A 13,015-nucleotide genomic window follows, 5' to 3' on the forward strand; every position below is an offset into this window, starting at 1 on the left:
TTGGATAAAATTATGATTAAGTGCTACTCCTTGAGATAGTTCATTTTTAATTGCTATACCCCTTGCTACAGAATTACTCTGTTATACTTGATCCAAAGTAACTTGCAATTGTTAGTGGGGCTAGGTAATGGCACACCTGATTAAGTGCATATGGTACTGTTAACAGGACCCAGATTTAAGTCCCAGGCCCCTACCTGGAGGGAGGCATCTTCATGAATAGTGAAACACTGCTGCATGTCTCTCTCTGTCTCTCTCTGCCTCTGTGTCACCATTCTCTCCCAATTTTTCTCTGTCTTATTAAATAAGATAAACAAACAAGGAAAGCACTTCAAAACATTAGAAAAACATTTTAAAAGAAATTTTAACAATTTACTACCAGGATTTCAAGCTTCACACATTTTCACATCCCAGTTCTGTGAATCTTGCTGTAACATGTTCAGCATCTACTTATAAGACAGAAACCCTCATTTAGTTTCAGAAATAAAGTGAGACTGTACCATCCCATTTGCATCCTTAAAATTAATGAACCTGCATTGCTGCTACATAGATCCATGAGTGGTTTGGTTTCCAACGTACTAAACAAACTTGGTGGCTGGTTAATTTACACAGCCTATTCTATTGGTTTAGACTGAGGAAAAAAACAAACATAATGTACACAGCCGAAGGAGAGAGGAGAATCAAGAATAAGATGATTTAGTCGCGGCTTGGGATCCATGACGTTTTATGTGATCACCAACCTATTACTTGCTGGTTCTACAGACTCAGCATGCCTCAGTTTCTTCACCTGCAAAGTGGAATTAAGACCCAGCTTCTCAGAACTATTGGAAAGATCCAGTGGTGTATGGATAGAAGATGTTAGGCACCAGGCTATGACTTTTATTCTAACAGCAGCTATTATTTATTTATTTACTTATTTTTGGCCTCCAGGATTATTGCTGGGGCTCGATGCCTGCACTACAATTCCACTGCTCCTGGAGGCTATTTTTTCCCCTTTTGTTGCCCTGGTTTTATCGCTGTTATGGTTATTTATTATTGTCGTTATTGCTGTCTTTGTTGTTGGATAGGACAGAGAGAAATGGAGAGAGGAGGGGAAGGCAGAGAGGGGGAGAGAAAGACAGACACCTGCAGACCTGCTTCACCGCCTGTGAAGTGACGCCCCTGCAGGTGGGGAGCCAGGGGCTTGAACTGGGATTCTTGCGCCGGTCCCTGCGCTTTGTACCATGTGCGCTTAACCTGCTGCGCTACCTCAGGTCCCCCAGTAGCTATTATTTTATCAACATTATTCTGAATTAATCTGATCTCTGTTTTTTTTCTACCCTTGCCATGGACTAGTCCCATATTGAAGGTCAAGCCAAAGTCAAGTGTGTGCTTCTTTGTCCACCATGCTTCTTAGATATACCTGCTAGGTAGCATGTGGAGGAGGCAGGGTCACATTGAAGGAGGAAAAACAAGTCCCCTGAGCACTAACTAGAGAGTATATTCCCCACACCTACTCCATGAGATTAAACAGACGGATTTCAGGGCAGTCTCTTGCTAATTTATATGTATAACAAGGAGTCAGCCAGAGAGGTTTTTTTTTTTTTTTTTTTTTTTTAAGGAGCTGGGGGAAAATATGATGCTCTCACAGTCCCAGTGGTGTTGCCGTATTCATTTTTTACTAACACGTTCACCCTTTAGTACTTTCATAGATTGACATGAGGGAGGAATTCGTATGTCACGGAAGATAACATCTCACTGTTGCCAAAGGAGTCTATTCAGACATGCATGTTAGTGGGTTGATAACTTATTCGGGATTGCAGAGGACTCAAAGATAGACAGTTCGCCTTTTATCTCCATCTCTGTGCTCCCTGCATACTAAAGATAGTGCAAACCAGCCAGATACATCTTAACTAACCCACACAGAAAAGAGGGACTTGGACAAGCCAGCTGCAAGGGCTGCGGAGTTAAAGGAACAAGGTGTCACACAGCCTAATGACAAATGAATTAAACATGTTTATGTACCCAACTTCAGCTGTCTGGAGATATGTTTTTAAAGCTCACTTCCTAGTGATAATTTAGCAAGAAGAGGTGTAAGATAAATAGAATCTAAACATTTTTTTTTTTGCCACTGCCTTGGGGCAGGAGAGAGGTGTGATAAAAGATCGCAACTTGTGAGTTGGCACTGGAAAAAATAGGTTCACGCATACCAATATTTCCTTATTAGTCAACTATGTTTAAAGTGAAAGAAGGAAAAATGAAAACTGATATAAACAATTAATCTGAAGCCTAGGAAAACATAGAGAAATATCCCATGAACTTTCCAACAACCCAATAAATATTGGTACACTTGGAGGGTACTTGAATCATTGAGGCTTCTTTATTCAATCTGTATATATGTTTTCTTACATGTGGGTGATAGTGAGATTGAATCATTTATAATCCCATTCAGATATATTTTAAACACACCAAGTTGATCATGAAGCTGGGAATCTCCTTTATTTTTTTTAAAACTCTGATTCTCTTTGTCTTTTAAATTAATTTATTATATTTTAATGAGAGAGATAGAGAGAGACCAGAGCACTGCTCAGTTCTAGCTTATGCTGGTGGTGGGGATTGAACAAAGCCTCAGGTATAGAAGTCTTGGGGTTGGGGAAACAGCATAAAGATTATACAGAAGACGTTCATTTCTGAAACTCCAAGGTGCCAGGTTCAGTCTCCAGCACCACCATAAGCCATAGCTCTGTATCTCTCCTTTATTAATATATGTATAAGAAAGTCTTTTGCACAGCCACTGTGCTGTCTCCCTAACCTTGATCCCACTTGTTTAGGTGAGAAAAATCACAGAAACTCTGATATCTGAAAATCTAGGCCTTTGGGCTTTATCTGAAAAATTCCCTTAGCGTAGAAGGATGCACGATCTTGTTTAGAGACCCATGAACAGTCTACAATTTACCTTTGAGCCAACAAGCCTCTCATGGAAAGTGACTTTGCTCAGCTGTGGTAGTAGTGCAGTACAGTCTACCTTCTTCAGGCTTGGGCATATGACTCCTGTCTTTTCTTTCATTTTCTAGTTCTGACTGGTCAGGAGTGGCACTAAAATCCTTGGGCACACAGGACGCCTCACGCACTCAAGAATTAAAAATGCAGTTTTTAGAGAGAGGCTCTGTGCTCTGTACATACAAATATATCATATTTATGTGCAGGCTGCCATGACACAGAAGTCACAGCTCCCTAGGAGAATGCTTGAGTTGTGATGCCTTGGACAATCCACTTTGAAAGACTGTGATTTTTCAGCTTTTCCTCAGCAGCACCCAGGTAGCCCCTATGACTTACGTCTGCATCAAGTTGTGTGGTACCATGTTAAAAAGAAGGAGTTCAGTTTTGACATGACAACGCCTGCACCTGTTCGAAACTTGGGAAGAAGACTGAACGTGCAGAGTCAAAAATGATTTGAGAAAAAATCTAGGGTCTAATTAGAAACCTGATAAGTAGGAATTTTTAGAAGTAGAACAGAGCCCTGTCTCGGAATAGATATGTCTTTGATGATTTGTCTATTTATAAATTGACATCGGGCTATCATCCTGGGTAGTTTAACCGACTCAAATACATGAGAACACAATGTTATCCACTGAGAAGTCAATTAATTTGAAAAGAATTGATTACTAATCATTAGCCCATCATGTCTTTTTTTCTCTGACTGTTCTAATTAATGGGCTTGAACAGCATAATATCAATGTGTTCAATATTCTATTTCTTCTTTAGAATCAATGTGAACTTTCATGAGTATATAACATTAACATTTTTCCTCTATGTACTTTCTGACCTGTACATTAGGTGTTTGCTGGTCCTTCTATTTTATGCAACTCTTCTGCACATTTATTAGTAGAAACAATTTTATGTGTGTCAAAATACACTAAGTGTAGAAGAGACCTCCTTTCCTGGAGAAAGTGTTTATGACTATCAGTTATCTGAGGAGCTCTTTGATGCTTCTGGTCTGACCCAAGTGAATTTCCGTTTTGTCTTCAGTGATGTCAAGATGAAAATAGCCATGTGCTATGGTCAACTTCACGTTCAATGATTTGTGTCCGTAAATTTGCACTGCCCTAATACCTCTGGCTAGAGATTGGAGCCTGATAAATGTGACACTGTAAGAGGTCCATTAAAAATGAGCCCATGTTAAATTCATCCATTTTACAATGCTTGATTCATTGACAGATAATTGTAACTTGTTTTTGAATGTCATTGTCCTGCCACTGAATAATAGAATGTAGTTCTGCATAAACTGATCGTAAGTAATTAATACATATTTTTCAACAAGACATTTTTAAATGGCATTATCTACTAAGAGAATAAGCCAAATACATCTGGGGTCTCTACTCGTCTGATTCTCAAGTATAAATCATCGGCTGCCATATTTTTTGTGAGTTGTTTGAACTGAGCTGCATGATAGTCTTCTTTAAATGAATTTTCCCTAGTCTGGAGACATTATCATATCTCTTAGAAGCTTCTGCCCCCACTTCTGTGCCTTATAGACTCCAAGGGGCTGCAGTGGAGAGGGATTCCCTCCTTCTAGTTGTAATGAGGTTTCAGAACTGAAGTTTGCTGAAGTCTTCTCTTCTGGAGAACAGACCTATTTCACAATGTTGATACTTCAACTTCCCTTACCAGGACCACTGGAGTGTCTTTCTTGGATCCACAAAAGGCTCATGGAAAAAAGCCCTCAACTGTTTAAACCTGAAGACCACTACAGGTCTGAAAATAGAGTTCTGGCACCTCAAGGACAGTCAGTTCCAAAGGTATGGCAGTTACCTTTTGTCTTAATTTTGACTCTACTCAAGCAACACATGTTCTGTAGAATTTGTACTTCACAATTTGAGTTTTTACCTTTTTCGTGGGCTGGCAACATGAGTATGATTGTCATCTGTGATGTTGTGCAATGGTAGCATTAACAGTGGGTGAGTTGCTGAGCATTATAATAAATGTGGGTGTGAAATACATCACATAGACACCTCAAATGAAAATAATGAGAAATTGAGGATACTCCCTAATAAGAATACATAAACACATGGAGTAGTATTATCTGATTTGAAAATGGACATAGACTATTTGAATACATCGATTATAAACTCTCATCACTAATTTTTTAAAAGCATAATTGATAGGATAAGAGATAATATAGGATTGAATTAAAATGCTTAATTAAACCTAGAGATGAATTAAGGGGAACATTAAAAAAAACAATTCAACAAAAAGAGAAATAGAAAATTGGTAGATTGTATCCCAAATACACACACACACACACACATATATGTATGTATATATATATATATATATATATATATATATATATATATATATGAATTGTCTAAACACATAATTTAACTGTCATAGTGGATTAGAAAAATTTCTTAATTAGAGCATATGTTTGGTACAAGAAATTTATATTAAACATTAATATTTAGGTGTTCTGGGTGGATCTGTAAATTTATAAATATTGAAGTTAAAGGGTGGAGAAAAGTGTATATGGATAACACTAATTAAGGAAAACTTAATTTCAGACTTGGTAAGACTACATACTAATGGAGATGATCAACTATCATTCCATGCTAAGAGGACATGGCTATAAAAGGCATATTGCTGAGCATGCATGCACCTAACTCAGGAATGTCAAACTACATGAGACAAAAACTAATAAGGTAGAAAAGGGAAACTAGACAAACACCTTGTATAATTGGAGCCCTGAATACTTCTCTGTCAGTAATTGATAGATTATGCAAGCAGATAATCAGTGAGTGCATAGATGACCTGACCAGCACTATCAATCACCTTGATCTAATTGACATTTATAGAATACTCCATCCAACAGCATAACACACAATCTTTAGAAGCTCATAGGGAACATTTCTAAAACTTAGAACACATCCAGGGCCATAAAACACATTCCAACAATACATTTCAGCAAAGAAGTGAAAATCATCTTCCTCTTCTTTATTTACACAACTAAACTGATCATCCCAGGCCACCTGCTATTCCCCACTTCACTCTGTGTACTTTCTTGCTGAACACCTCTTAAGAACAGTGGAGTGGTATTGAGGCATATGCTATCCTCATTTAGCACCTTGATGACATATTCTATTTCTGTTTTACTTATCTACTGTCATCCCCATTTCTAAAACTCTAAACAGTGGTCCGGGAGGTGGCGCAGTGGATAAAGCATTGGATTCTCAGCCATGAGGTCCTGAGTTCAATTCCAGGCAGCACATGTACCAGAGTAATGTCTGGTTCTTTCTCTCTCTCCTATCTTTCTCGTGAATAAATAAATAAATTCTTAAAAAAAAAACTCTAAACAAAAAAACAAGAATTGTTCTCTCTCTCTCTCTCTCTCCTGTCTCTCTCTATCTCTCTCTCTCTTTCAAAGAATAGGACTGTAAAGAATTGAGGAAACTTCTTTTTCCCCAAAAAAGTAGATGAGGTAACTCAGATTCCAGGGTAACATTCTTTTAGGCCTAGCTCTGTACAAAAAGAATAAAACCTAAGATAGACTTCCTAGCTTCTTCCTTCTGTACTCTTACCTTTAGGTTCCTGATTGCTCAACAAATTTTTCTGCTTTATAGCTTAATGCTTTTCAGCCACCAAATTGCATGACGCCAACCTAACTTCCCCAGGCAGACGACCTTACCAATATGTCCTGGAACCCTACCTGCCCAGAGCCCTGCCCCATTAGGGAAAGACAGAAACAGGCCGGGGGCATGGGACTTGTCAATGTCCATGTCCAGTGGAGAAGCAATTACAGAAGCCAGACTTACCACCTTCTCATAATGATCCTGGGTCCATGCTCCCAGAGGGATAAAGACTAGGAAAGTTTCCAATGGAGGGGATGGGATACAGAACTCTGGAGGTGGGAAACACTGTCTTGTCAATCATTATTAAATTACTAATAAAAAAGAAAAAAAAGACAAAAGAAAGAAAGAACAAAACTTTGAAAGGAGACCCAAAATGCAGTTTAGTACCATCCAGTAGAATGAAATACATTGGAATTCCAGACAAAAATGAAATAATTAATATTGTCAAAAGAACAATAAAAAGATATCATGCAAACTGAGAGACTTTGACCGTAATATTAGCATGGCCATTGGAAGAGGAAAAAAAAAAAAACTAAACTAAATACAGAGTTCCCTGTAGCATGTAAAACTTCAATAGACCATTAAATACAGAAACTTAACAAAGAGGATAAGAAAGTTGACATTTATAGGTATAGAATATCTGGGATAGAAATAGATGGTTATTAAAACCAAGAACACAAATCCATCCCTACAAGTGAATAGTTGAAACATATACATTTCACTATTTGATAATTCAAAATGTTTTATTTAAGTCAGGGGTGGGTTGGAGGTGCACGTGTTACTATGCTCAAGGATCAGGGTTCAAGCCCTCCCCCCCCCATTTCCTACCTGCATGGGGAAGCTTCAGGAATGGTGAAACCATGGTGTGGGTATTTCCCTTTCTCTCTCCTGTTCTGTTCCCTCCTCCTTTCTCAATTTATCTTGGTCTTCACAATAAAATAAAATGAAATAAAGCACAAAAATAAAAGAAAAGTAGCAAATCATAGGTTTTCTAGTACAAAAAAAAATGTAGTGCCTGTGACTCTAGTCTACGAATATTCCCCTTTCTAAATAGGTCAGAACATCTCAAGCATTTCTTTAAGCAAAAGACGCTTTCCTTTTCTTCTTTTTTATAATCCCAAAATAATCAGGAGGAATTTTAAAGAAGTTTATCATTTGCATTTCAAATTGCAGCCAAGAAGAGTTTCAGAAAGTACAGGTAAGAAAAGAATAATAAGGAAGCCAGTTCTACTGAAGCCATTTCATCACTATAAATTTTTAATCTCTTAAACTTGGTGCAGTCTCTCCTTGCCCCACCCCCAAGAGTCCTTTTTACTTTTTTTTTTTTTTTCCTACTTCTTTGAATTTGGAAAGAAAACCAAAACAGAAATTAATGCATTTGGAAGTCAGGATTGACTGGAGCTTGTGGACTCTCACAGATTCACAGACAGAAATAAACACTAGGTGATTATTAGAGCACAAATAGATTGATATAGCTACTCATTTCAAAAATGCTAACTTTATCTGTGAACAGCAGATACAGACAAGTACGGGCACCTGATAATACAAGATGGCTACACAGGTTATCAGCAATCTCCTGTGTTAGAAATGTCCCCACTGCTGAGTGGACACCACCGGGGTAAACACAAAATTTTGCTCTTCCATGGAGATTTCTCATCCAACTCTGGTTTTCTTTGTGGTAGGTTACATATCTCTTGGGTGGTGTTTTGGAATGTGTGTGTGTAGTAGATCTCCTGGTGATGCTGTGATTAATAAATGTTAGGTTAGGGTGGGGTGAACAAATTAGCAGTTCTAACACACAATAATAATCCTACACTTGAGACTATACTTTAACACTGTAAGGCTTTTATTTATCCATTTTATTTTACTGACTTATTTTTGACAGAAACAGAAAAGGAGAGGAAAGGAGAGGAGGGATAGAGAGGGAGAGAGAGACACCTGCAGCCCTGCTTCACCACTCATGAAGCTTTCCCCTTGCAGGTGGGGACCAGGGGCTTGTGTGTTGTAATATGTAGTAAGTGCTTCATTACCCAGCACCTACATCACAAAGCTTTATAGGTCTGCTGTATGAATGTCAGTCAGAGATGGCTTAACAACTCATGTGTGGTCATAAAATTGATTTTTTTAAATTAATAAATAGCAATTAGGAGTATTTAAATATATAAGTCCACCAGAGCATTCTTTCTTATATTTTGATATCTCTGGCTATGATGTAGATTAAAAAGAAACAGCACTGTTGGCTTTGGCTACCCAGAATTTTGTTTTTCTGTTTTGCAGTGAATTAGACTCTCTTTTTAGTTTAGTGACTGACATTTGGAGCCTGAAAGCTGCCTTGAATTGTGTCTGGGGAATGGTTATTCTTTCCTAGAATACAGGGAGAACTCAAACTCACTCTTGAGTTCTACACTTTTGTCTTCACTCACATCTCATCATCTACCACTGAACATCCAACATATAAGGTACTGTGGCCAGTAGGTAGAAGTCTATTTTCAGAGGCCACTTTGATTACTATATCATATGTACATATCGTGTCCTCCTTCAACTATACCATAATAGATTTTTGTTTGTATCTTGTTGGTTTTGACCAGAGCACTGCAGAGCTCTAGTTTATGGTGGTACAGAGATTGAACCTGGAACATCTAAGCCTCAAGCATGAACACTGGTTGCATAATATACTATGCTTTCCCCAGACTCTATAGGGTTTGTTTGTTTTTACCAGAGCACTGCTCAATTCTGGTTTGTTGTGGTGAAGGGGATTGAACCCGAACCTCTAGAGCCTCAGGCCTGAAAGTCTTTTGCATAACCATTACGCTATCTCCCCTGCCCTACAGAGTCTGTTTTTATCAGTCATACAGATTTTAGAACTTATCAGGAGAAAAGTGATTTATTATATTTATTTAGTGACTCAGCATAGCACTTTTTTTGTTCCTCCATTTTTGAGGTCAAAAGTTCTTGACTGGTACTTTTTTTTCTCTCTCTCTTCCGTTTTTAAGAATTTCTTTTATTTGAGAGCTGAACTGCTATTACTTAATTTTTTTTTTTTACTTTTATTCATATAAAATTGGAAATGGTTTCTAAAGGATATTTTCACTGGGGATAGTATTCTGTATTGGCAGTTCCTTCTCATTGGAAGGGTGGGAAAGTAAAATAAAATCTGGACATCACAGTTCGTGATGAGAATTCCACAACCAGTTGGTTCCCATATGTAAAACCCTGACTCCTACTACTACTTCTTCCTCTTCTTCTTCTCCTTCTTCTCCTTCTTCTCCTTCTCCTTCTTCTTCTTCTTCTCCCTTCTCCTCCTCCTTCTCCTTCTTCTTCCTTCTCCTTCTCCTCCTCCTTCTTCTTCTTTGCCTCCTTCTCCTCCTCCTCCTCCTCCTTCTCTTCTTTGTGTCCTTCTCCTCCTCTTCCTCCTCCTTCCCCTTCCCATCCCCCTTTCCCCTCCTTCTCCTCTTCCTCCTCCTCCTCCTCCTTCTTTTCCTCCTTCTCCTTCTCCTCCTCCTCCTCTTCCTCCTTCTCCTTCTTCTTCTTGTCCTTCTTCCTGGTTTGACAATTTTTTAAACTTTTTTTGGAGGATGGTGGTGGTGGTGGTTATTCTGTTATGACTTCACATGCTTTTCCTTGTCTTTTGCTTTGGGGAGATTCTCTAACTTCATTGAATCAACAATATTTAACAAATTTGGAGAGCTCTCCAGGCACTACTTTGTCAAATATGTTTTCTTTACCAATCTCTTCCTCTTTTCTCTTTCTGGCCTTCAATGTTGTTAGGTTTTACAGATATTCAACAGGACTCCAAGACATGATTTGAAACAAAAATATCATTCTAAGGGGGGGTCAGGTGGTAGCGCAATAGGTTAAGTGCACAGTGGCACAAAGCTCAAGGATCTGCGTAAGGATGCCAGTTTGAGCCCCTGGCTCCCCACCTGCAGGGAGTTCGATTCAGGAGCAGTGAAGCAGGTCTGCAGGTGTCTGTCTTTCTTTCCCCCTCTTTGTCTTCCCCTCCTTTCTCCATTTCTCTCTGTCCTATCCAACAACAACGACAGCAATGGCAACAATAACAACAACAACAAGGACAACAAAAGGGGGAAAATGGCCTCCTGGAGGCAAAAGTAAAATAAAATTAAATTAAAATTTAAAAAAATCATTCTTATGTTCAGCTCTTTATACTGGAACATTTATATTGATGTGCTTTCTTTTTTTTTTAATGTCTTTTCTTTTTTTAAAGATTTTATTTATTTATTCATGAGAAAGACAGGTGGAGAGAGGGAGAACCACACATCACTCTGGTACATGTGCTGCCAGGCATTGGACTGGAGACCTCATGCTTGAGAGTCCAATGCTTTATCTACTGCGTCACCTCCCAGACCACTATCAATGTAATCAAGTCATTCCTCTGTCATCCTCAAGCTGCTATTAAGTCTATACAGAGATGCTTTTGAATTTAACACGTTATGTGGTGCAGTTCTAGTATTTCCATGTGCTTATTTTTTGTAACCAAACTTTGAGACCAAACTTGACATCTAGTGTCTTCAAGTCCTTTATCAATGACTCACCCCCGACCCCCATGCCTTCACATTTCTCTTAGTCTTGAATATTCCCCACACTGAGGAGCTTTAAGAGTTTACTTTTTGATTTTTTCTGGTTGGGAAGCTGGGATTTCTCTAAGAATTTTAGAGCCTACATTGCCTCTCATGAGAGAAGCAGAATCAAAAAAGGAAAGGAATCAGGTGGCCCCATGTTTTTAAAATAATATAGATCCCTTTTCCTGATTCCTTTAATCAAGTTGATTCCCCCACCTTAGAATTTTATGTTTCCTATCAATCGGTTATTACAACCAACTGGCCATGAAAAGGTAAAATGTATATAAAATTTAGACATGTAAATAAATAATCAAAATAAAATTGCCCGGGAACTGGTGGAGTGGATAAAGCATTGGAATCTCAAGGATGAGGTCCAGATTTCAATCCCCAGCAGCACATGTACCAGAGGGATGTCTAGTTCTTTCTCTCCTATCTTTCTCATTAATAAGTAAATAATTTTAAAAAATCAAAATAGAAGAAGAATCTACTGTCTTAAATGAAGCTGACCTGAAAATCACTTTTAGAAATATATTTGCTTACCATGGGATTGTGTCTAAGCATGCCCATCAATTTCCTAAACAAGCCATTAGGATTTTCTTCCATAGGCTGTCTGGGGGAAAAAAAAGTGTGAAATACTGGTAACTCTTGCTAGTGAAATATCTAGAATTGCCTAATACTTTTTATTTTAGGTAACTCAAAGATCAATATTCCCTTTTGAATTAATTTTTGTATAATGCTAAAGATTTTTCTGTCATATATTTCCTACGTTAATATTTATATTTGCTAATGCAGTCCAAAGGTTGTAGTAAAAACCCAATTTGGATGCTCTTATGTGTCATGCTAAGAGTGACACAGGGAACAAAAATTAAAATGTCTTATTATGGGATTTTTACACCATGGAAGTTCTTTGGAAAGTGGAATTTTTATACTGTATCATTAAAATGATCATTAAAGAAATACAATGACGAGAATACAGATTTTCATATTTCTCTGGCACAGAGAAATCCTAAGGGACAGAAGAAATCACATATTGTAGGAGAATCTGAATTGATGACTTTGATTTAAAATAACCATGTGATTTTTTAAAAACAATTTTATATTTATTTATTTATTCCCTTTTGTTACCATTGTTGTTTTATTGCTGTAGTTATGATTGATGTTGTTGTTGGATAGAACAGAGAGAAATGGAGAGAGGAGGGGAAGACAGAGAGGGGGAGAGAAAGACAGACACCTGCAGACCTGCTTCACCACCTGTGAAGTGACTTCCCTGCAGGTAGGGAGCCTGGGGGCTCGAACCGGGATCCTTCCTCCGGTCCTTGTGCTTTGCTCAATGTGCATTTAACCTGCTGCACTACCACACAAGTACCAACAATGTGATTTTTAATGCCTATTTTAAATTTCCTAAATTATCTTCCTAAAATATTTAAAGATATATTTTATAATAGTTATTGCTGTTATATCCATGGATAAAATTGAAGAGCTGGCCCACTGAACTTAGGAAGGCAAGAGGGTTGGACTAGGTGTTATATTTTACTTTAATGCTATCCTAGATACACACACACACACACAGTCACATATAGGTGTTATATTGTACTTTAATGCTATCCTAGATACACACACACACACACACACAGACACATATAGGTGTTATATTTTACTTTAATGCTATCCTAGATACACACACACACACACACACACACACACACACACACACACACACACATTTTCTCCAGGGTTATAGCTGGGGCTCGGTGACTGTACTACGAATCTACTGCACCTGGAGGCCATTTTTCCCAATTTTTTTTTTTTTTTTTTGGTTGCTCTGGCTGTTGT

The 13,015-nt window shown here is 38.0% G+C and overlaps 1 protein-coding gene across 7 annotated transcripts in view; it reads left to right on the plus strand.

The window, feature by feature from the left end:
- LOC132534857 (uncharacterized) overlaps nt 1-13,015 on the plus strand; it is a 106,769-nt gene that overhangs the window by 61,896 nt on the left and 31,858 nt on the right. For all 7 annotated transcript variants that reach the window (XR_009546595.1, XR_009546597.1, XR_009546596.1 and 4 more), the window contains one exon: nt 4,648-4,775. Coding sequence is in view for 3 of the 7 variants with exons in the window: in XM_060179340.1 (XP_060035323.1) it covers nt 4,648-4,775 (128 nt within the window). In the remaining 4 variants the exon portion in view is untranslated. The remainder of the gene's footprint in view (nt 1-4,647; nt 4,776-13,015) is intronic.

Source organism: Erinaceus europaeus, chromosome 20 (assembly GCF_950295315.1).
Source record: "Erinaceus europaeus chromosome 20, mEriEur2.1, whole genome shotgun sequence".
Classification (NCBI taxonomy): Eukaryota; Metazoa; Chordata; class Mammalia; order Eulipotyphla; family Erinaceidae; genus Erinaceus; species Erinaceus europaeus.